The sequence below is a fragment of the Musca domestica genome, unplaced genomic scaffold, assembly GCF_030504385.1.
Source record: "Musca domestica strain aabys unplaced genomic scaffold, Musca_domestica.polishedcontigs.V.1.1 8, whole genome shotgun sequence".
Lineage (NCBI taxonomy): Eukaryota > Metazoa > Arthropoda > Insecta > Diptera > Muscidae > Musca > Musca domestica.
The window spans coordinates 13,040,340-13,064,895 of NW_026712409.1; the positions used below are offsets into that span (position 1 = coordinate 13,040,340).

Consider the following 24,556-nt stretch of genomic DNA (forward strand, 5'->3'; position numbering starts at 1 on the left):
CACTCCGTAACAACAATATTTGGGGATATATATCAAATGCAGCTCAGAAATAGCTTTGCTAAATATTATCGAGATCAGTTCGGATTTGGATATATCTCCCATATATAACTTCGTCCGATTTACTTTAGATTGTGCACCAAACGTCTAATATTTGCCCAAATGGGATGAAATTTGGCACTTACGACCGAATCGAGTCTAGAAGCTAGTATGTAGAATTTGGTAAAGATCGGTTCAGATATAGCCATAGCTCCCATATATACTGTTCATCCGATTTGTTATATTTGTTACCAACAGCCGTAATATGCACTCTGTAACAACAATATTAGGGGAAATATCTCAAATACAGCTCAGAAATAGCTTTGCTAAATTTTATGGAGATCGGTTCAGATTTGGATATATCTCCCATATATAACTACATCCGATTTATCTTTTATTGTGCACCAAACGTCTAATATTTGCCCAAATGAGCACTTACGACCGAATTGAGTCTTGAAGCTAGTATGTCAAATTTGATCGAAATCGGTTCAGATATAGCTATAGCTCCCATGTATACTGTTCATCCGATTTGTTATTTTTGTCCTCCGCAGCCGTAATATGCTCTCTGTAACAAATTTTTTTGGGGGAATATCTCAAATACAGCTCAGAAATAGCTTTGCTAAATTTTATCGAGATCAGTTCGGATTTGGATATTTCTTCCATATATAACTTCGTTCGATTTACCTTTTATTGTGCACCAAACGTCTAATATTTGCCCAAATGGGATGAAATTTGGCACTTACGAGCGAATTTAGTCTAGAATCTAGTATCAAATTTGGTGAAGTTCGGTTCAGATATAGCTATAGCTCCCATATATATTGTTCATCCGATTTGTGTTATATTTGTTACCCACAGTCGAAATATTCACTTCGTAACAACGTTATTCAGGGAAATATATGAAATACAGCTCAGAAATATCTTTGCCAAATTTTATGGAAATCGGTTTGGATTTGGATATATCTCCCATATAAAACTTCGTCCGATTTACCTTTTATTGTGCACCAAAACGTCTAATATTTGCCCAAATGGGCTGAAATTTGGCACTTACGACCGAATCGAGTCTAGAAGCTAGTATGTAGAATTTGGTAAAGATCGGTTCAGATATAGCTATAGCTCCAATATATATATTGTTTATCCGATTTGTTATTTTGGTCCTCCGCAGCCGTAATATGCACTATGTAACAACAATATTTGGGGAAAAATATCAAATACAGCTCAGAAATAGCTTTGCTAAATTTTATCGAGATCAGTTCGGATTTGGATATTTCTTCCATATATAACTTCGTTCGATTTACCTTTTATTGTGCACCAAACGTCTAATATTTGCCCAAATGGGATGAAATTTGGCACTTACGAGCGAATTTAGTCTAGAATCTAGTATCAAATTTGGTGAAGTTCGGTTCAGATATAGCTATAGCTCCCATATATATTGTTCATCCGATTTGTGTTATATTTGTTACCCACAGTCGAAATATTCACTTCGTAACAACGTTATTCAGGGAAATATATGAAATACAGCTCAGAAATATCTTTGCCAAATTTTATGGAAATCGGTTTAGATTTGGATATATCTCCCATATAAAACTTCGTCCGATTTACCTTTTATTGTGCACCAAAACGTCTAATATTTGCCCAAATGGGATGAAATTTGGCACTCACGACCGAATTGTGTCTGGAAGCTAGTATGTCAAATTTGGTGAAGATCGGTTCGGATATAGCTATAGCTCCCATATATATTGTTCATCCGATTTGTTATATTTGTTACCCACAGCCGTAATATGCACTCCGTTACAACGATATATCAAATACAGCTCAGAAATATATTTGACAAATTTTATCGAGATCGGTTCAGATTTGGATATAGCTCCCATACATAGCTTTATCCGATTTCAAATTAATTGTACACCAAATGGACAATACAAGTCCGAATTTAAAAGATCCAAATGCTTCGGCCTATTTAGTCCTTTGAACTTTAAATTATAACTATAATCATAGCGTGTATGATTGAATTCTCCCATAAAAATTTTTAATTGTTATGTGGAGCTCTACTAAATTAGCAAAGTGGTGTAGGGTATCATAAAGTCGGCCCCGCCCGACTTTAAGACCTTCTTTGCTGGTTTTTTATGTTAAAAACTTAATTTTCTAATGAATTCTAATGAATTTTTCTCATAGACCTCATGCAGAAAATTGGAAATTTCTCCGAAGATTTGTATGGACTTCCGGATAAAAATTGCCGCTTCTGCAGCTTTAAATAATATGTCAAGAATATCTAGACTTTGGTGTTAAAATTTAAAATAAGCCATACCTAAAATTTTGAATCTGGGTTTGTCTCTTTCTTCTGCACTTATTATGGGTATCTCTTGGTACTACTTTAAAATTGAATTTCTCAGAATTTACCACGTGGCTCTACTTTTTTCATCATTTGGTGTAATTTCAAACGTTTTTTAACCTCAGCCACAACGTGCCACAGAGTTTATTTACATTATGAGCTGTCTTATAAACCTTTACAGACCTTAAAGAATATGGCATGTAATGTGAAGAGAGCTTTGTGTAAGAAAGACATGAGGTCACCATTTGCAACCTTTCCACAATTGTTGAGGCTATTACATCATAAGTGAAATTGTGAAATTCATAATTTTACGATTTTCAAAATTTCACAGAAACTGTTTTGCAACAATTTTTTTTACTTTTACAAAAGCCGAATGAGAAAATACTAATTATTTTCATGGGCATGTATCTCTTATGTGGTAGATGTAGATCTCTTAGGGAGATTTATTTCGAAAACTCTATTGAATTCCGAAATTATGAATTGATTTAATAATAAAACAATGTTTATCATTCCTTTTCGAAACTAATAATATGCCAGTAATTCGCCACTATTAAATTGATTATGCCCAATAATTGGAGGGCATTTTTTTTATTAAACTTCGTTTTTTTTTTTTAGTTTGGCTTCGCTTTATTTCATCTGTCTTCCCAAATCTTTCACAAAAGAGGAACTTTATGATAGCAGCAAACAACTTAAGTGCTTTATGGTGTTCCAAAGAAATTGCAGTTTTTAAATTCAATTATTAATCATTTGCTTTCCTTCGTGGCAAGGTAGCAATCTCCTGAATGGCGTTGAAGTATTAATTTGATAAACTTTGCGTTTAAATCCTTTTAGCCGTGAAATGATGAGGGTGGGCCAGATGTTTATTATTTATGATTTTTTTTTTATTTTTTAAACTTTTGGAAGTAGGTAAATCGTTTAAAGGGTCATATCGGAAGACTTCCTTTTGAGCTACAAAAATTCAAATTATTTTAAAGAAGAACTTCCTGCTTTTTGTAGGAAGAATTTCCGAACCTTTATGAAGAGACCTTCTGGTCTTCTAAGACAAGACCTTATTCTGATCCCTTAAGAGACGACCTTCTTCAGGTCTTCCAAGAGAAGACCTTTTTTTGGTCTTCTAAGAGAAGACTTTTTTCTGGTCTTCTAAGAGAAGACCTTTTTCTGGTCTTCTAAGGGAAGACCTTCTGCAGGTCTTCTAAGAGAAGACCGTATTCTGGTCTTCTCAGACCAGTCTTCTAAGAGAATACCTTTTTCAGGTCTTATAAGAGAAGACCTTCTTCAGGTCTTCTATGAGAAGACGTTCTATAAGAAGACCATCTTCAGGTCTTCTATGAGAAGACCTTCTTCAGGTCTTCTATGAGAAGACCTTCTTCAGGTCTTCTATGAGAAGACCTTCTTCAGGTCTTCTATGAGAAGACCTTCTTCAGGTCTTCTATGAGAAGACCTTCTTCAGGTCTTCTATGAGAAGACCTTCTTCAGGTCTTCTATGAGAAGACCTTCTTCAGGTCTTCTATGAGAAGACCTTCTTCAGGTCTTCTATGAGAAGACCTTCTTCTGGTCTTCTATGATAATACCTTCTTCTGGTCTTCTATGAGAAGACCTTCAGCTCTTCTATGAGAAGACCTTCAGCTAGCTCTTCTATGAGAAGTTAGCTCTTCTATGAGAAGCTAGCTCTTCTATGAGAAGACCTTAAGCTCTTCTATGAGAAGCTAGCTCTTCTTTGAGAAGACCTTAAGCTCTTCTATGAGAAGACCTTAAGCTCTTCTATGAGAAGACCTTAAGCTCTTCTATGAGAAGACCTTAAGCTCTTCTATGAGAAGACCTTCAGCTCTTCTGTAAGATGATCTTCACCTTTTCTGTGAGATGATCTTCAGCTCTTCTGTGAGAAGATCTTCAGCTCTTCTGTAAGATGATCTTCACCTTTTCTGTGAGATGATCTTCAGCTCTTCTATGAGAAGACCTTAAGCTCTTCTGTGAGAAGACTTTCACCTCTTCTATTGGAAGAACTTCTCGTCCTCGTTGAGAAAACCTTCTCGTCTTCTCTAAGTCGACCGTCTCGTCTTCTCTGAGAAGACCTTCTCGTATTCAATGAGTAGACCTTCTCGTTTTCGTTGGAAATACCCTCTCGTCTTCTATGATTTTTTTTTGGTTCTTCTGGTCTTCTATAAAAATGTAGCTGACCTGGTCACCCTATAACCTTTTTATGACTCACTTATCATCTTAACTTTACTAATTCTCTTATTTCTCCCCTTTCTTATCTTTGCAGGTATGTCAAATCTGTCCATTTCAAATAGGGTAAGCAGAGTTTTGCAAGCTTCATTATTTCACATCCATAGGCCTGTTGGCGGTAGAAAACAAACAAACCATCAGCAAGTCGTTAACTCCAAACCAGGTGATGACCCTTAACATGGACATGAACGAACACAGCCCAAAACATGTTCGCGCCAAGCAAGAAATTGGAATTAAATTTCCAGAAGTTTACTTTCTTCCGCCCATAAAAGGGCAAAATGTTTGGGTTGTGTCTCCGAAAGAGAGAGATACAGAAAAAATACAACTTTTGCACCTCTTTGGGTGGCCAGAAGAAAGTCGTAGCAAAGAAATGTTACGTTGCTGGGGCTTTCCATTGGCATGTGGGTATGAGTGTGTGTTTGCGTTTTTTTTGCATTCATGAAAATGAAAGGTCTGCGCTAACATAACAATGGGAATCTGAAAAAAAAGAAAGACAGGCAAACCCCCAAACGTCCAATGACTTTCATCATTTACCAAAACCACCGTAAATGCTAGAGTCCAGTAATAACATGCTTTGAAATTGTAACACCACCATGGAGATTCGACTCTGAAAACTGGGCTAGTTAACAATGGAGTCAAACAATTGCCAAAATAAATATCAAAAATTACAACAACAATAGTATTCTCAAAATACCCATTGATTCAGGAAATACAGGAAACCTGTTTCTGTGTGATCAACCCACCGACCGAGCGAGCAATCGACCTCCTCCTGACCAATTGTTTGGCCATTGTTTCCTACGGTGTTTGCCCGTCCGTCCGTCCATCCGTCCATTCGCCCGCAGTTTATGCGCCATACTTATCCATAAATGTAAATAATTGGCAATTCAACGCCCTTGCGACCCAAATTGTGATAAGTTGTTAAACAACAAGCTGCGCCATATCCACCGCTTATTCACATATATTTATTTTTCGGACAATGCGGAAAACCTGTTGCAAATTTATGTAAAGAATAAATTTTACAATCGATAATCGAAACAACAGAGTTCGATATTTCATGGGAATGGAATTTTCCTCGTGTGTTCGTATGGAAGCTATAACGGCGGTTGAGATTTAAGGATAATAAAAAGCGTATTTCATTTAAACTTCAAATTTACAAGTCAGCAGTAAATCAAGAAGTCTTCTATGAGTCATAAAATATTTGAAGGTCTTCTATTGGCCATAGGGGAGCTGAAAGTATTCTATTCTATTTATTCATATAGGTGCTGGAGGTATTATACCGTCCATTGATGACCTGGAGGTTTCCTTTCATGATCTATATAGAAGACCTGGAGTTCTTCTATCGACCATAGAAGTCCTGGAGGTTTTCAATCGCCCATAGAGGAGCAAGAGCTTTCTTACTGTCCACAGAAGAGCTGGTGTTCTTCTAGTGTCTATAGAAGAGCTGGAGGTCTTCTGGTGTCTCTAGATGACGAAGAGGTCTCTTCTAGTGTGTCTAGAAGAACTGCAGGTCGCAGTGTCTCTAGAACAGCTGGAGTGTCACCAGAAGACCTAGAGGTCGTCTAGTGTCTCTTCAAGACCTGCAAGTCGTCTACTGTCACTTGATGACCTGGAAGTCGTCTAATGTCTCTAGAAGACCAGGAGGTCGCGTAGTGTCTCTAAAAGACCCGTATGTCGTCTGGTGTCTCTAAAGGGCATGTAGGTCGTCTAGTGTCTCTAAAGACAGCAGGGAGTCCTGTGGTGACTCTAGATGACCAGGAGGTCTTCCGGTGTCTCGAAAAAAAAAAAAACAGGACATATTCTAGTGTCTCTAGAGGACCTGTAGGTCGTCTAGTGTCTCTAGAGGAGCTATAGGTCGTCTAGTGTCTCTAAGGGACATTTAGGTCGTCTAGTGCCTCTAGAAGACCTGTAGGTCGTCTAGTGTCTCTAGAGGACCTGTAGGTCGTCTAGTGTCTCTAGAGGAAGTGTAGGTCGTTTAGTGTCTCTAGAGGACCTGTAGGTCGTCTAGTTTCTCTAGAAGACCTTTAGGTCGTCTAGTTTCTCTAGAAGACCTGTAGGTCGTCTAGTGTCTCTAGAGGACCTGTAGGTCGTCTAGTTTCTCTAGAAGACCTGTAGGTCGTCTAGTTCCTCTAGAAGACCTGTAGGTCGTCTATTGTCTCTAGAGGACCTGTAGGTCGTCTAGTGTCTCTAGAGGACCTGTAGGTCGTCTAGTTTCTCTAGAAGACCTGGTGGTCTTCTAGTTTCTCTAGAAATATTTTAATCTCTCTTCAAGATCTTTAGGTCGTCTAGTGTCTATAGAAGACCAGGTCGTTTACTATCTATAGAAGACTCGGAGACTCGTGTATTTAGAAGACCAGAAGGTCGTTTAGTGACCCGGAGGTCTTCAAGTTTCTCTAGAAGGTTCTAGTCTCTCTAGAAGTCGTTTAGCGTCTCTAGAATACCAGGAAGTCATTTAGAGGGTCTAGAAAATCTGGAGGTCGTCTAGTCTCGCTAGAAGACCTGGAAGTCGTCCAGTCTCGTTAGAAGACCTTGAGGTCTTCTGTTTTCTCTAGTAGACCTGGAGGCCATCTAGTTTCTCTGGAATACCTGGAGGTCTTCTAGTTTTTCTGGAAGACCTGGAGGTCTTCTAGTTTTTCTGGAAGACCAGGAGGTCTTCTAGTTTTTTTTTTTTTTTTTGAAGACCTGGAGGTCTTCTAGTTTCTCTAGAAGATCTGTTTGTTATGTAGTGTGATCTCTTGGAGTTTTTCTAGTTGTCTAAAGAAGACCTGGAAGTCAACTTTTGCCTATAGAAGATCTTAATGTTCCACTATTGCTTTTTGAATTCATTTAATTTGTTTGTTAAATGGCTCGTGATTTCCTTCGGGTTTTTAAGTAAAATAATTATTTTTTGGTAAGAAGCAGCCATAAATAATTTGTCAATACTTAAAATATTTAAAAAAAATAATTAAAATGGACCATTTACTGCCCAAAATGGCAATTTAAAAAAAGCTTCCTAAATTTAGCTCTTCATACAATTTCAATGCAATCCAAGTTTGCTGCTTAAGTCTTTTGTTTTTAAGTGACTGACTGACAGACAGCAAGTTATAATTTTTGCTGTTTGCATTGCAAGTTTTTTTTATTTCTTTTTTAATTGCGTTTCCGGCGTTTTGAATTGCCAATCTGGTGGGAATTTCTTCGAAGAAATTTGCATAACAAGTTAATAAAAACCATTCCATGATTTTTAAAGATGGCCATAATGCGATGTTTCTAATTCAATTGGACTTGCATATCTCTTATTCAAAGATTTATTTCAATTTTTTTTTTTTTTTTTTTTTTTGCAAAAAATTAATAAATGTTTTCACTTCATAATCGGAAATGACCATATTTGGTGAGAAAATGGCAATTTATGAATTGTTTTGTGATTTATGGAAAGTGTGTAGGGTTATTGCTCGAATACCAATCGTTTAACCTTACCAGAGGTCGGATATGCTTACACATGTAAAGAAAAGTCATAATTCCAAATTTCTATTGAAAGCCAAAAAAAGGGGAACAAATGTTCCCCAAAGGCTGGGTCTTGAATTTTCTGTGTCAAAAAATTTTATGTATTGAAACCCGACTTGGTATTCTGGAAAAAAGGGGACCTGCTGTGTCTAAATTTCAAAAGTCATAGATGGAAAGGTGCCCATCAAACGTTCGGTGATTTGCTGGCCACTACCATCCAAATAATTTGCTCCACTGCTCGTTTCCAAGGTCATCTCTGAAATAAATATACGCCAATATGAATTAAGCTCCACAAGCAACTTGTGAAAGCATCTGCAAATCTTCCAGTCAATTTGCCAACATCCACACATGGCAACAAAACATACTCACAATATGAGATTAACAAATTGTACCTCCAATATAAATTCAACGTTACGCCCTAATTCGTATTGAGTTTTCACATCGTGGAGATGGTCACTGATATCCAGATGATGAAGATGATGATGGCGAAAATAAGACTATCATATGACCAAATGCAGAATTTAATCGGTTTTTCGTTGGGTGAAGAAAATTAAAACAAAACGAGAAATGAATGGACCGCATGAAAGAGATACAAAGAAGCATCGAAAGAAAAACAAAACTCAAAAGAAATATGAGACCCATAGAAAAATTGGTTTGAAGTTGCTCCATATTGTGTTTGGCAATTTTCTGGCTAACTTAGATTACTTGCAAATATGTCATCACGAAGATAAGAAACAAAGAAGGAAAAGGAGACAAAAAACGTAAAGCAAATCCGAATCGAAATGTTAATGAGAGATGGGAAGCCATTTTTCTACAGAAGACCAAAAAATGATTTAATATTCCTGGACCTGCAGAAATTCTATCGTCCTCTAGAAGGTATTTTATCCATAGAAGAGCTGAAAAAAGTCTTCTATTCACAAAAAATCTATAGAATATCAATCATACATAGAAGACTTGTAGAGGGTCTTCCATACAAAGAAGATTTGTAGAAATGTGCTTTCCATAGAAGACCTGTAGAATTTGTTTTCCATAGAAACAATTTTGGAAACCCTTCTTTCAATTTATGACCTGTAGAAGGCCTTCTTTCCATATGCGACCTTTAGAGGTTGATTTTTACCATGGAAGGCCTGTAGAGGGTCTTTTTCCATAGACGACCAGTAGAAGGCCTTCTAATATGTATAAAAGTCCTCTTAATGGCCTTCCTTACATAGAAGACCCAACAATTTCTTCTGACCATTAAAGACCTCTGAAACAATTTATATTCGTAAATGACCTATAGAAGGTCTTTTATTCATAAAAGTCGACAAGAGATATTTTTGACGCTATCCAAATCTTCTATAAATAAAGGACGCTTAGAAAACCTGGAAAGGATCCAAACTATCTCCTCCCCAGAAGGCCTATAAATTGTCATATCAATAGAAGACCTTTGATGGTATTTTTTCCTTAGAAAACCTGTAAAAGATCTTCTATGCTCAGAGGACTTGCACAGGGTCTTCAAACACTAGAAGAACTGAAAAAGGTACAAGTCTTATCTTCCGTCCCTACAAGATCTACAAAATGTCAGTTATCCATAAAACACCTGGGCAAAGACTTTCTATCCATAGGAGACCCATTAAATGTCTTTCGTTCCTAGAAGACCTGGAATGTCACAGATGTCATATATGAATTCCAGGTCCTCAAGGGATTGAAAATATGTTTTGGGTCTTCTTTTGATAGAAGACTTTCTACGGTTAAGGTATTTTAAGCGAAAAATGTTTTCAATCCCTAGAGGACCTGGAATTCATATATGACGTCTGGGGGGCCTCCTATTCTCATTAGACTTGGGAGTGGTTCAAAATATTTTCCGTCCGAAGACCTATAAAAATGTCAGCTATCAAAAGAAAACTTTCAATGACTTTTTTTCCTTGGAAACATGCGAAAGATCTTCTATCCTTAAAAGACTAGCACAAGGTCCTAAACCTCTAGAAGAACTGGAAGAGGTCTAAACAATTTTCAGGCCGCAGATGATCATAATGAACTTTTAAAGGCTTTCTAACCATAGGAGAACTATTAAAGGTCTTCTATTTCTAGAAGACCTAGGAAAGGTATTTAAAAAAAATCTTCCATCAAAAGAAGACTCGAAAATGTTTTCAATTCCTAGAAGACCCGAATTCATATATGACGTCATAAGAATTCATATATAAGAACTGACAAGGGTCCAAAACATCTTCTGACTCAGAAGACCTATATATTGTCTGCTATTAATAGAAGACTTCTGATGGTATTTGTTTTCCTTAGAAAATAAGGTTGTCAAACTCTAGAAGACTGGAAGAGGTCTAAACAATATTCCCTCCACAGAAGATCTGCATAAAGACCTGGGAAAGGCTTTCTAACCATAAAAGATCCATTAAAGGTCTTTCGTTCCTAGAAGACATAAAAAAGGCCTTGTAATTATAAAAATCTTTTCAATCTCTAGAATTCATATATGACGTCTACAAGGTCTTCTATCCATATAAGACCTGGAAAGGGTCCAACATATCTTCCGTTCCTATCAAATATCAGCTATCAATCGAAGACCTTTGATGACATTATTCCTTAGAAACCCTATGAAAGATCTTCTATCTTCAGAACACCTGCGCAAGGGCTTCAAATTCTAGAGCGACAGTAAGCGGTCTTCAAAATGTCTGTTGTCCATAGAAGACCTGGGAAAGGCTTTCTATCTATAGGAGATCTATAATTTTTGTTCCTAGAAGATTTAGAAAAAGTCTTTTAGCCTTAAAAAAATGTCTTCTGTCGAAAGACGATCCGAAACATTTTTTCAGTCCTTAAAAGACTTGAAAAAGATTTCCTTTTCTTTAAAAAACCTTAAGAGGTCTTCAATCCCTAGAAGACCTTGGAAAGGTATGAAATATCTTCCGTTTCCAAAAATGTCTATAAAAAACCATACTTTCATAGAAGACCTAAGAAAGAACTAAAATATTTGATATACATTGAAGACCCTTTGAAGACCTTAAAAGATCTTCTACCCATTGAAGGCTTTACAAGGTCCTGAGATGACCTTCTTCTTCAAAGAAGACCTACACAAAGTCTTCGATGCATAGAGTTTTGGAAAAGGTTCTTTTCTTTAAAGTCCTTTGAAAAGTGTACTAGAAGATCTGAAAACCAATTATCAATTTAGGATCCTCAAATTAAATTCCTAGAAGTTCTGGAAAAGATTTTCAGTACCATTAAGAATTGGCCCTTAATACTCAGAAGATCTAGATAATATCTGAAATATCTACCCTCTCAAGGATACATATAAGTCATCTTTTTATAGAAGACATTTAAAAGGACTTAAGACCTAAGACCTTAGGAGATCTGTTATCCATAGAAGAACTTTACAAGTAATCTTACCAGAGATGACCTCTAAAAATTATTGAAAATAAACCGACACAAAGATTTATGTCCATAGTGGACCTGAAACCCTCTTTTGTTAATTTAAGACAATTGAAAGTCCCCATAGCCTAAGAATGCCTGCAAAAGGGGCTATATAATAAGCTTTTCTATTTATACCGGACCTGCTACATTATTCTATTCATAAAAACCTGCTGAATTTATTCTATCCATATAAAAAAGTTTTGGTTAAATAAATTTTGGTTAATAAAATTTTGAATAATTATAATTCTCAGAAAATGCAAAATAAGCCCCCGAGGGTCAAAATTGTCAGCACTTTTATACATCTCATAACGGGCGAAAAAAGTCAGCGATTCTTTTCAAACTTTGTGTACCTAAATATCTTTCTTTACCAGGGATCTGATGTGGATAAGGAGTCTAACAGTAAAGAAAGTCTTAAAGTCGGGCGGGGCCGACTTTATGATACCCTACACCACTTTGCTAATTTAGTACAGCTGCGCATCACAATTAAAAGTTTTTAAGGGAGAATTCAATCATACACGCTATGATTATAATTATAATCTAAAGTTCAAAGGACTAAATATGCCGAACTATTTGTATCTTTTAAATTCGGACTTGTATTGCCCATTTGGTGCACAATTAATTTGAAATCGGATAAAAATATATATAGGAGCCATATCCAAATCGGAACCGATCTCAATAAAATTTGGCAAAGATATTTCTGATATATTTCCCTGAATATCGTTGTTACGGAGTGCATATTACGGCTGTGGATAAAAAATATGACAAATCGGATGAAACGTATATATGGGAGCTTTAGCTATATCTGAACCGATCTTCACCAAATTTGACATTCTAGCTTTTAGACTCAATTCGGTCGTAAGTGCCAAACGGTCTTCCATCAAAAGACGAGCCGAAACTTGTTTTCAGTCCTTAAAATACTTGAAAAAGATTTTCATTTCTTTAAAAACCCTGAAGAGGTCTTCAATCCCTAGAAGACCTTGGAAAGGTATGAAATATGTTCCGTTTCAAAAATGTCTATAAAAAACCATATTTTCATAGAAGACCTAAGAAAGAACTAAAATATTTGATATAAATCCTTTGAAGACCTTAGAAGATATTCTATCCATAGAAGGCTTTACAAGGTCCAGAGATGACCTTTACAAGGTCTTCTTCAAAGAAGACCTACACAAAGGCTTCTATCCATAGAGTTTTGGAGAAGGTTTTGTCTTTTCTTTAAAGTCCTGTGATAAGGGTTCTAGAAGATCTGAAAACCAATTATCAATAAAAGATTCTCAAATTAAATCCCCAGAAGTTCTGAAAAAGATTCTCAGTACCATTAAGAATTGGCCCTTAATCCTCAGAAGACCTAGAAAAAGGCTGAAATATCTCCCATCTCAAGGATACATATAGGCCATCTTTTTATAGAAGACATTTAAAAGGACTAAAGACCTAAGACCTTAGGTGATCTGTTATCCATAGAAGAGCTTTACAAGTATTCTTACCAGAGATGATCTGTTTAATGTTTTTTTTTTATCCAAAGTAAACCTGCACTAAGATTTCTATCCATAGCCATAGAATGCCTGCCAAAGCACCTCTACAATAAGCTATTCTATTCATACCGGACCTTTCGCAGGATTCTATTCATAAAAAAAACCTGTTGAATTTATTCCATCCATAAAAAAATTCTGGTTAAAAGAGCTATTTACAGCGAATCCGCAAATAAGTTTTCTATCCACATTTTGAATAATTATAATTCTCAGAAAATGCAAAATAAGCCCCCCGAGGGTCACAATTGTCAGCACTTTTACACATCTCATAGCTAGCGAAAAAAGTCAGCGATTTTTTTCAAACTTGGTATATCTAAATATCTGGGTTATCCATCAAGCTCTGTTGGGTTCCTGGACATTATAACATCCCAGGTAACGAGACTGCAGACGAATTGGCCAGACTAGGATCTGATCCGAAGTAGACAACTCGGTTACACCACCACTGTGCCATTTCCTACAGGTTATTCACAGACAATATTCTAAGAAATCCAACAAAAAATGGCTGGACGAAATGGGATGCACCATCCCCAAAAGAATGTGGCCCACACTCTCAGAGAAGAGAACAAGGTCGCTGATGTCATTGTCAAAACCTGATTTAAAACTTGTGGTGGGTATCATCACAGGTCACTGTAAGGTGAGGTCTATGACCTAGAAATGGGACAGCGACGACACTGACTACTGTAGGATCTGTCAAGATGAAGAAGAAATCGAGACAGTCGAACACTTGCTCTGCCACTGCCCAGCACTCATTAATGTGAGACACAGGCTAGTGAGAGAACTAGTGTCACATGACCTGTCTTCTTTTTCTAACACTGACCCTATAGTAATCCTTCAATTAGCCAGAAGATTCAAGTGGCTAAAGACGACACGGCAAACTCCTCAGCCGTAGATCACATTCTACAACTTTACCTTTTATCTTCACCTCTTCTACCAATCACTTTTTCCTCTTTTCTTAACATTCTTTTTAGGACGAGTGGAGCGGTTGCCATATGGTAACCGCACGTCCTTTAACCTAACCTAAATATCTTTCTCTACCAGGGATCTGATGTGAATAAGGAAGCTATGGTCCCACACTTTGTGGTACCTACCCTACAAGCAAAAAAAAAAAAATATGCAATTTAGGTACTAACGATAAGATACGCGAACAGGATGGCGATTTCGTACTAGAGGTCTTTTGCTCAGGAAAAGTCCCTAGAAGATCCTTTCGAGGTCTTTTTAGGATCTAAAGCTCTTCTCTTAGAATAATTTTCAAATACATTTTTCTAGGATGTATCCATAAAAAGTATCATCTATGGGTTTTTGGTGTCAGATGCTAAAATAGGTTTTATATATTATACATGAACTGTATTACTTAGTTGGAAAACATCTTGTAACCCTAGCTCCGCAGAGCGTGCTCTACATATTTGTTCCATAATTACAAGAAAATTTATTTATTTCAATTGAACACGCCATCGTCATGGCAATACATGTCAATGCCTAGGTTACAAGCTGCAACTAATTAAACAAATAAAACTGACAAACAAGTGATTGCCGGATAAGAATGTTTACAACAAGTTGTTAACCAAATGACATTGGCAGATAACCGTTAGCCTCACTGGTAAGCCTCACAGTAAAGCTCTTATTAATAGTTGTAGCACTCGCACCCACAGCGTAGAGTACGGATTCAACAACAACCAAAAAATGTTTTTCACCAAGGCAGCAATAATTTTAACTCTATTCTGGGCCGCAGTAACCTATGGCGAGGAGGTAAGTGGAGAGGGAACTTCTTTAAAATAAAGAAAGCAAGTTAAACGGCTGTCCTTGCAGAAAAACTGGACCTATGAATTGATTAGCATAGAGGCAACCACCACCGATCCCGATGTGGCCGACATTGCAGTGAAGGAAAAACGCATTGGTCGCGGCCTGTATGCCTTCAGCGGGTTTCTGGATTTCAAAACGGAATTAGACGATACGACAGTGGTCGATGTAAGGGTCTATCGTAGTTCCACAGAACGTGAACAGGACTATCAGTTGACACCATTCGTGATAGACAATGAAGTTCTAACGAATTTCATTAATTTCCACTACAAGGCCTACATTATGCCTTCGATCAAGGAATGTGCTCCCGATGCTCCGCAATTCGAGGGCGATGATGAGTTTGTGGCTCCGTTCAGTGCAATGCGTATCGATGTGAATAATTGTGATGTCCCCGTGGATGGTTTCCCCAATCTCTTGGAATATGGGTTGTATAAAATTGAGGCCTATGCCCGTAATGATATTGAAATGTTTTTAAAGGTTGTCGTTAGGGTAGAGAGGCCATAAAGTGAGAGAGGAAAATTATGTGAGAATATTTGAATGTGGAAATATTTTCGAATTGCTTATATTTTATATATTTTTGTGGACATTCAAATACAATTATTTAATAAAAATTCAGTAAATTGATGTTCCGGGAAGAGTGATGGTGAGGAATCGGAAAATTATATTTTCAGTCCAATGATGCATATCCCGCATAAATAAAGCAATTATGCTATAGGAATTTAAAAGTCAGGATATAAAGCTATACCCATGGAATTCTTTTAGAATCAACATTTGAGGCGAATTGCCCGAAAAATAGACAGGAAAACTGTTCCTCTAAAAGGATTCAATACCAAGGCATCTTCAAACGACTATAGAAAGTTTTGTGGAATCGATTGAAGTTTTCTCTTAGAGGAAGTAAACATATCCAACTCTCTGAGATTTCAGCGCATTTCAGCTACCCATTTTTCCCCCTTCGTTTTCCGATTTCGAAGTACGACATAGAAATTGCTTGTCTGATAAGCCAGAACTTTTGACAATCAACTTTTGAAGTTAAAATCGATTGGAAAATATGGCCCAAGAGACTCGCAATAATTTTAATCAGAAGGAAGTAAACATATCCAACTCTCTGAGATTTCAGCGAATTTCAGCTACCCAATTTTTTCCCCTTCGATTTCTGATTTCGAAGTACGACATAGAATTTGCTTGTCTGATAAGCCAGAACTTTTGACAATCAACTTTTGAAGTTAAAATCGATTAGAAAATATGGCCCAAGAGCCTCGCAATAATTCAAATCAGGGATACCTGAGAACTGTACAAAAGCTTGGACCTATATTAATAGTTTCTACGCAATAAGAACCCAAAATATCGAAGTTATATGGAAAATATGACTTAATCCTAAAAAGTACTTAAAAGTGGTGTTTACCCTTATATTGGGACTATACCGAAAATTAAAACAACATGGATGACAGAAAATTTTTATCTATAACAGATCTCATATCCATAGAACGCCTAATAGACGAAGGTCTAATATTGAGCGACGACATAGAAAAGATCTCCAATCTTCTATCTGTAGAAGAGTTATAGAAGTTCTTCATCTTTGTTTATGAATGAATACCTATGAAAGCTTCAGTACCAGGTCGTCTGAAGAAAGAATATCGCTTATAGGTCAGAAGCGATATTCTCTCTTTAGACGGCCTTGGGAGGGACTTTTTTCATGGAACCTCTCTAAAACTTTGGCTGTAGGAAGAAGACAAATATAGGAAACCCTGTTGAAGGAAACCCTGTTGAAGAGAATTGACCTATTAAATACATATAGAAATCCATTCCTATATAGAATATATATAGGGTGAGATGAAAAAACTGCAACCAACTTCAGACTGCTGTCATTTCTAAGCTACTCGTCCGACAGCTGTTAAAATTATTCCAGTGACAGCTCATAATATTGTTTACAAGCGTACAACAGCATTTGCGTGAGAATTTTCCAGAAAAAATGTTATTCGTGATGGAATTCAAGCGTGATAGTGTGATTCCTTTATATTTGGCTGGAAAACCACGAGTGGCTATCGTTAGAGCACTCCAGCATTTAAATGTGAATAAATCTGTTGTGTCTGGTATCATCGCACGTTACCGGTTACGTGATACTAGTAGCGTAACCCGCCATATGTCAAGGAAGTGGACGGAAGAAAACAGCAACATCAGCAGAAATGGTTCGCGTCGTAGTGGCCGAAAAATAGCTCGTGAGCTGAACATATCGCAATATTCCATTCGACAAATATTGAAAAATGAGCTCGGGGTAAGGCCATTACAATTCCAAAAAGTGTAAAAACATATACCGCAACAGAAAGAAAATAGACTCATAAGAGCTAAAGAGTTGCTTCGCTTGATCGAAAGTGGCAGCGGAACTGCCGAAGTTGGTTTTCGTTTTCTCCGAAGGAAAAACATTCGTTGTCCAGCAGTTTGTAAACAAACAAAATGATCCGCTCGTGTTTACTTGCCAAAGAGGTCTGAAAAGGCTGAAAATGTGCACCTTCGGTTGGCCACCAGAACTCAAGCCTCAAGTCGGCCATGGTAATGGTGTGCACCGCCATAACAGCCGATGGTCGCTCTCCGCTCGTATTAATCGACTGTGGCATCAGAATAATTGCCGAATATTATTGCAAAAGTATTCTGGAGGCTGTAAACATTTTGGCGGGACAATTTCAAGCGCCGTCCATGGTGATGGTGTGGGCCGCCATAACAGCTGATCGTCACTCTCCGCTCGTATCACTCGACCGTGGCATCAGAAAAAAAGCCAAATATTATCGCGAAAATATTCTGGGGGCTATAATAAAGCCTTGAGGGCACACAAACATTTTGGCCGCAGACCTTGGACATTCCAACAGGACTCAGCACCGCCACACAAGAATTGTTACAAAATGAGGTTCCTCGCTTCATTTTCGGCGCACAATGGCCATCAAAATCTCCGGATTCCAATCCGTTGGACTATTGTGTCTGGAGTATTTTGGAAAGTAAGGTTGGCACTAAAAAATAATCGACCGTGACATCAGAATAAATGCCGAATATTATCGTGAAAATATTCTGGATGGTGTATTAAAGCCTTGGGGGCACGCAAACATTTTTGCCATAGACCTTGGACATTCCAACAACATCGCACTCAGCACGCGCCACCCTAGAATGGTTACAAAATGAGGTTCCTCGCTTCATTTCCAGCGCACAATGGTCACCAAAATCTCCAGATACCAATCCGTTGGACTATTGGGTCTGGAGTAATTCGGGAGAGCAAGGTTGGCACTAAGAAATACCAAAGTGTCGATCACCTCAAGCAAGCGCTTTGCCGGGAATGGGTCAAAATACGGCTTAGCGAAATTCGGCAGCGTGTGACGTTTTTTTTTTTGAAGTTTGAAGGCCATAATTCGTAGCATGCGTGACCAATTAGAACAAATCTAAACTTATTCTAAAATTTGAGGCTATTTCCGACATTTTTTTGCTTTCATTCAATAAAATATAAAAAAATGGAACAGTGTTGGCTTGTTTGTTCGGGATATCATGGTATTTTGTTGTTTCAAAATAGTCAGGCTTAATCGCTTTAATGTTGTTTTTATAAAAACAAGTTTTTTTTAGTGGAGAACGATGGTAATTTTTACCAGGGGGTAAGGCAGAGGAATACCTAGGTTTCGAAAAGAGCCAGCAATCCTCATAAGTTCCCTTGTTTTTTGTCTGGGGTTATGCTTTCTGGGGAGAATATCCCAGACAAAAAACAAGGGAACTGACGAGGATTGGTGGCTCTTTCCGAAACCTAGGTATTCCCCTGTCTTACCCCCTGGTAAAAATTACCATCGTTCTCCACTAATAAGTGCGAAAGATGTAAATGTTTATAAGTGCGGTTGTAAGATTCAGAAGATTTTCCAATAGAATTTTAGTTCTATTTAATTCTTTGGTTCCCCTTCTATTGAGCTTACGATCTCGTCACTTGGGTAAAACATGTTTCTAGTCATAGAAGTTATTTTTAAAAAAATAACTTCTGGGGAGAATTTCCCAGACAAAAAACCAAAAAAAAAAAAACAAAAAAAAAATGTTAAAATTATGGCGTTTGACTTTGTTGCAGTTTTTTATCTCACCCTGTATGTATCTAATCCTTCTTGTAACTCCCTACAAAAGGGTCAAATTTTTAAATAACAAAAATGCCCATAAAATGGGGAGAATAACCCAAACAAAAAACCAAAAAAATTTAAAAATTATGGCGTTTGACTTTTTTGCAGTTTTTTCATCTCAAGCTGTATATATCTAATCCTTCTTGTACCTCCCTACAAAGGGGTCAAATTTTTAAATAAGAAAAATGCCCATAAAATGTGAAGCAAGCATTAAATTCTTTTCAAATTGCACACATCCAAACAGTTTTGATAACACAAGATCTGGTGTGAAGATGGAATGGATATATCCACTCCTTCGAATACCTGTCCCACAAAATTTATCCAAATTGAATAGCTATATTTCTAAAAAAATTCAAAATAAGCAACTGATTCCTTTCAAAGTTCACACAATTCCAATATTTTTATTAACACGAGACCTATTGTGAATATGGCAGATATCCCCACTCCCGGTGGTACCTCCCCCACAAAGCGTCAAATTTTTAAGTAAACATTACGGCTACATAACACGAAATGAGCATCCGAGTACGTGCGAAGCAAATCAATAATCTTTTCACATATTTTTATTCCAACAATTTTCCAGCCGGAAAACTATGAATTTATCGGCCACTTCTTCTTTTTTTTTTTTTTTGGAAATTTAACTTCTGTATTCTCAAAGTACTCTAGAAATGCCCGATTTTATAAATATTCTAATATCGCCACCTGTGAACTTTTGAAAATTACTTCATTTTGCTGCAGTCTCACCACCAAAAAGTGACTAACATTTATCGTCATTTTCCAACATTGTGTTTCGTTGTGGAACTAACCATTTTTTTTTTTTCAGAAAACTACTCTAAATTTAATTTGATGTTTTCTGAAACGGTGAATGTTGTTTTAATTCAAGTTTTCGTTCGGGCAGCGTTCATTTTAAATGGGGGGTTTGAATTTCATTTGGGGTTTTTAACTCTGGCCGTTTTTAGTTTTTGCCGGCACACTTTTAAGGCTGCTACCATTTTTTGTTTTTGCATGATTACAATGTTGGTTGAGTGAAGCTTTGACTGGCGAACCATAAACGGAACATAGCAACAACAACAACAATTTGATTGTAATGCTATAGTTTTTCCAGCTTAATGCAACTAAGTTAAACGACACTCCTTTGTCTTGGCTGCATTTGGTTTGCGAGACGAGGAAAATGTAAAGCTTTTAACTGAGGAATGTGTTGTTGTTGTTTCATATTTGCTTTGGGAATAAAAATGTGGTTAATGTTCGAGCTTCCTGCCGGCCTGCCTGCCTGCCTCTCGCTGGAAACAATACCAAAACCACAATCTTCTTTTTCCTCGTCTTGACCTGTCTTAATGTTAACACTGACAAATTTCCTTGATAATTTTTTCTGAGGTTTATAATCAATTTTTTGGTCAATGGCTGGGTTTTTCATTCCGTGGCCATTCATTATGGCGGATTTTTTTTTTGTATCCCACAACTGAGAATGGGAAAATTATTTGGTTATTTTAAATATTCACAAACGCGAAAAAAATCAATGCCGGTGGTGCTGTTGCCTTGACTTCAAATGTTCCGCTGTTAATTTGTAAAGATTATCATAAATAGTTTAAGATTCTTTTTTTTTTTCTTTGTTGTTGCCAAAATTGTTGACAGTTTAAAAATTCTTTGTTAAATAATTTTGGGAGAAGTTTTCCAAAATTTGTAATTGGTGAGTGCTGTGAAAAAACAAAAGACTTAAGACACAAACTTGAAGTGTCATCATGCAACGATTATCACATCATTTGATCTTTTGTTTAATTTCCTATTTTCACACTGAACAATTCCCACGAGTCTGGAGGAAGTAAACATAGGAAACCCGTTAGGGAAGTAGTCTTTCTTAAAATAAGGTTACAGGAAATTTAATTAGCCATCGAAGACTTTAGAATATTTAAATAATTTTTAATGCCTCATAGCATTCTATAAAATTGAATAACTTTAATGGTATTTAAAGAGAGACATATTGTTCTCATATCAATCTGTGATAATTTGCGCTTGAATTTAATAGGGTTTGTTGCTTAAGTCTTTTGTTTATTTACAACGGAGGTCACCGCCATTAATGTAAGACCTGCAATGTTTATGCATTTTAGGTTTATAGGGTCATTTTTCTTTATTTTGAAAGTAAAAAACCAGTGATTTTAAAACTAGTTTTTTATTTTCATAATTAAAATATAATTTCAGCAAAAGAAAATCACGTGTCAAGTTACTCAATTAACAAAACCAACAAACAATATTCTTTATGTCAACCACTGGTGGTTTGCTCTTAAATCATTTGCCATAATGTTAATACATTTTTTTTTTTCATTTAAATGCAAATCTTGAATATTTTTTATTTTTTTATTTGAATTTTCAGTTAACAAAACTGCATTGTAATCATCAACAGGGGTAATTTATTTTGTTGTTTCGTATTATTTTCTTAATTCGCATTCACATGAATTTGTTTATAATTCATATGAATGTTTTTTTTTTTTAATTCATACATTTGTATGTACATATGTGCAGGTTTATATGTGTGGTCATCAATCTCCTGCAAAAATATCATCATTGTCAAAATTGTAAATTTTGCATTTCTTGTAAAACATGATATTTTCATAAATGTTAACGACTATGAAGTTGTCAGTTTTTTTTCTGGTAAATGTTTTTACGTTTTTATAAAGGTTATTTTTTTAAGATATCATTGCTAACTGAAATGTTGTTTTAATTACCAAAAAATAATTATAAAATATAATGAAATTTAATGTACTTGTACGCAAAATAATATTTCATTCGTTGGCGTTATGTGAAAATATTTTGAAAAGGAAAATAGCGTTGATATTGGTTTCAAGAATTTTTTATACACACAGCCATATGGCCAGAGGGTATATATCATTTGATACGGCCAAATCGTGGACAAAATTCCTTTCAGGACATTTGGAGTCAATCTAGCAATGGCTGGCTGACGCACGATAACTCTCGACGTGAGTTTCCGATTTGGTCCAAACGTGGAACATCATAATATTATTATTAAACTTAGGTCTAATTTGAAGATGGGAACAATCAGTACACTCCGTCTTGTACACCCCCCACAAAAGATCATATTTTCCAAAGAAAATTATTTACCTCATAGAAAGAGAAAAAATTATTTGATTTTGTAGAAACTTTGAAAAGTTCAATATTTTCGTCGGTGTCTAGGTCAAAAAATGCAAAAATGAAAAATATCGGCCTACACCAAAAAGTACCTTCCCACAAAGGCCCAAGTTTTGTATAATTATAAATTATAAAATTATAAATAAAATGTGACATAAAAGTCCGATTACTGACCTCCTTCTAATACCTCCTACACCACATGTCAAAATGTTGAAAAATTCTGTCTCTCATTAAATGCGAAATAAGCTCATAGCTCAATAATTCTATCAACTCAAGTTATGTTGTGAAAATGGTACATATCAGCTTATTTTTTGTGGTACCTTCCCTACAAAGGTGTCAAAATAATGAAGAACTAAACGCTCATAAAAGAAAAAAATAATCATTCGATTCTCTTTAATTTTCACACATCTCTTTTCCGAAACTTTATATTGCGGATCTGTTGATCATAAGCCGAGATATTCCAAAAAAAAAATGCTTTTTGTTTTCTGCCTCCATCTCTTGATTCTTGACCTAAAGATGCATTTTGATGCCATTTCGGAAGATCCGAATAACAAAAAATTATCTTTTCCTAAAAACAAAAAATTTTTCCCTGTCCACATCTCCGAGCAATGTTTTGAATATTTTATAGCCGATCTTATAGGTTAGCTAAAGCAAATGTCCCCGCACCGAATGGGTTAATGTTAAGCCGAAACCAAAAGACTCTCTAACAGGTAAAACAGTGGGCATTCATCTATTATTTACGTACCTCCAATATGGTCAAACAGAAATACTGTAGCCTTATAATCGAACTGAAGCATAAGCGCATAATGCAGGAATCGTCCTGTTTACTGAAGCAGGAGTCCGTCAGAGAAGGCGCTTAATTTATCAAAAAAAAAAAAAAAAAAAAAAAAAACTTTAAGTCGGCATTGCCAACAAATGTATACCTTAAACCTATGTCCGTTTACTATACCCCCAGGCATATAGCTGGAGAGGGTATATATAATTTGATACGGCCAAAACCTGTCCCATTAAAATTATGGTCTTAGACCCTAGGTCTATTTGAACCTTCTGTGAGGATGGAACAACTCGGAATAGACTTCTAGTCATCACACGATAGACCAAAACATCTAGGGCCATAGGGGCTGTCTAAGTCAAATCTAAGGCAATGTTTAAACAAAATATTGCCCTTAATTTCTTGATTGTCCTGTCCAGTTAAAAAAATTAAATTAAAAAATAAAATTAAATTAAAATGTTATCCAAATCAAAAATTAAATTTCCGATCGAAAAGGAGGCCCTGAGGAAAACTGGGTTTTAGAAAGATGGATATGTTCCCTATGTACGAAAATTATACATTATGGACTTAAATCATATTCTAAATGAAACAAGTTAAAAAGCAGTAAGTTCGGCAGGGCCGAACATTGAATATCCTCCACCAGTTGGAACGAATTTGGAAATTTAAAAAAATAAATTCCTTAAAAAGTTCTGTTAAAATATTAAAAATACCGAATATAGCCGTTATATTTGGGCCTGTACGACGTGCACCTACATAGGCATTGTTTGTCACAAGCCACTACCATATTCAAATTCGAAACTTGAAATAAACGGTGAATAATGTAGCCAAAATTATCAAAATACCGTACATAGGGAAGTATCGTTATATAGGAGCCATACGAAGACCTGGACCTGCATAGACAATTTTCTGTCACAGCCTGTAACATCCATAACGAACTTCAAATACCACATCTCAAACAATTTCGGTGGGTATTGCACCTAAAATCGTCAAAATACCGAATATTGGGAGGTACTGATATATGGGGCCTATACGAATACCTGGACCTGCATAGACAATTTTCTGTCACAGACTGTAGTTCCCATAACGAAAAATAAATACGTAATTTGAAACAATTCTGGTGAATAATGATGATAAAATCATCAAAATACCGAATATCGGGAGGTACCGTTATATGGGGGCTATACGAAGACAGGGACCTGCACAGACAATTTTCTGTCATAGGCTGTAGTGTTCATTTCAAACTTCAAATACCAAATTTGAAATAATTTCGGTGAATAATGTCGCTAAAATTATAAAAATACCGGATATCGGGAGGTACCGTTATATGGCGGCTATACGAAAACATGGACCGATGTATCTCATTTTCAATACCAACCACCTTAGACGTAATACAAATTGTTTTGTCAAATTTTGAAGCTCTACGTCAAATAATGTGGACTGTATCGTGATTTCAACAGACAGACGGACGGATGAACGGACATCGCTAGATCGACTCCAAATGTCCTGAAACGGATATGGTCATAAAAGGCTCAGGGTCTAAAACCGTTATTTCGATGAGGCACGTTTTGCCCATATAAAATGATATATAACCTCTCTAGCCATATGACTGAGGTATAAAAACGGTATCCAAATCAAAAATTGAATTGAGACCCTGAAAAAGAGACCTTGAAAAAGAGACCCTGAAGAAATATAGTCTTTGTAGATGAAATAGTTCCCTACGTACATAATT

General features: G+C 36.3%; 2 protein-coding genes across 2 annotated transcripts in view; both read left to right on the top strand.

The window, feature by feature from the left end:
• Window positions 1-24,556, top strand: part of LOC101888209 (fibrinogen alpha chain) — a 290,556-nt gene that overhangs the window by 51,641 nt on the left and 214,359 nt on the right. The gene's annotated exons all lie outside the window — the stretch shown is intronic.
• On the top strand, window positions 14,579-15,411 carry LOC105262130 (uncharacterized). The gene is made up of 2 exons (XM_011296202.3): window positions 14,579-14,736; window positions 14,797-15,411. Exons 1-2 carry the CDS (start codon window positions 14,671-14,673, stop codon window positions 15,289-15,291), a joined length of 561 nt encoding a protein of 186 aa, XP_011294504.1. The 5' UTR covers window positions 14,579-14,670; the 3' UTR covers window positions 15,292-15,411.

Bases quoted from the DNA above. Each gene is read 5' to 3' on its own strand.
- LOC105262130 (XM_011296202.3), top strand. From the start codon at position 14,671: ATGTTTTTCACCAAGGCAGCAATAATTTTAACTCTATTCTGGGCCGCA. The intron at 14,737-14,796 runs GTAAGTGGAGAG...CTGTCCTTGCAG, and splicing joins CAGTAACCTATGGCGAGGAG to AAAAACTGGACCTATGAATT.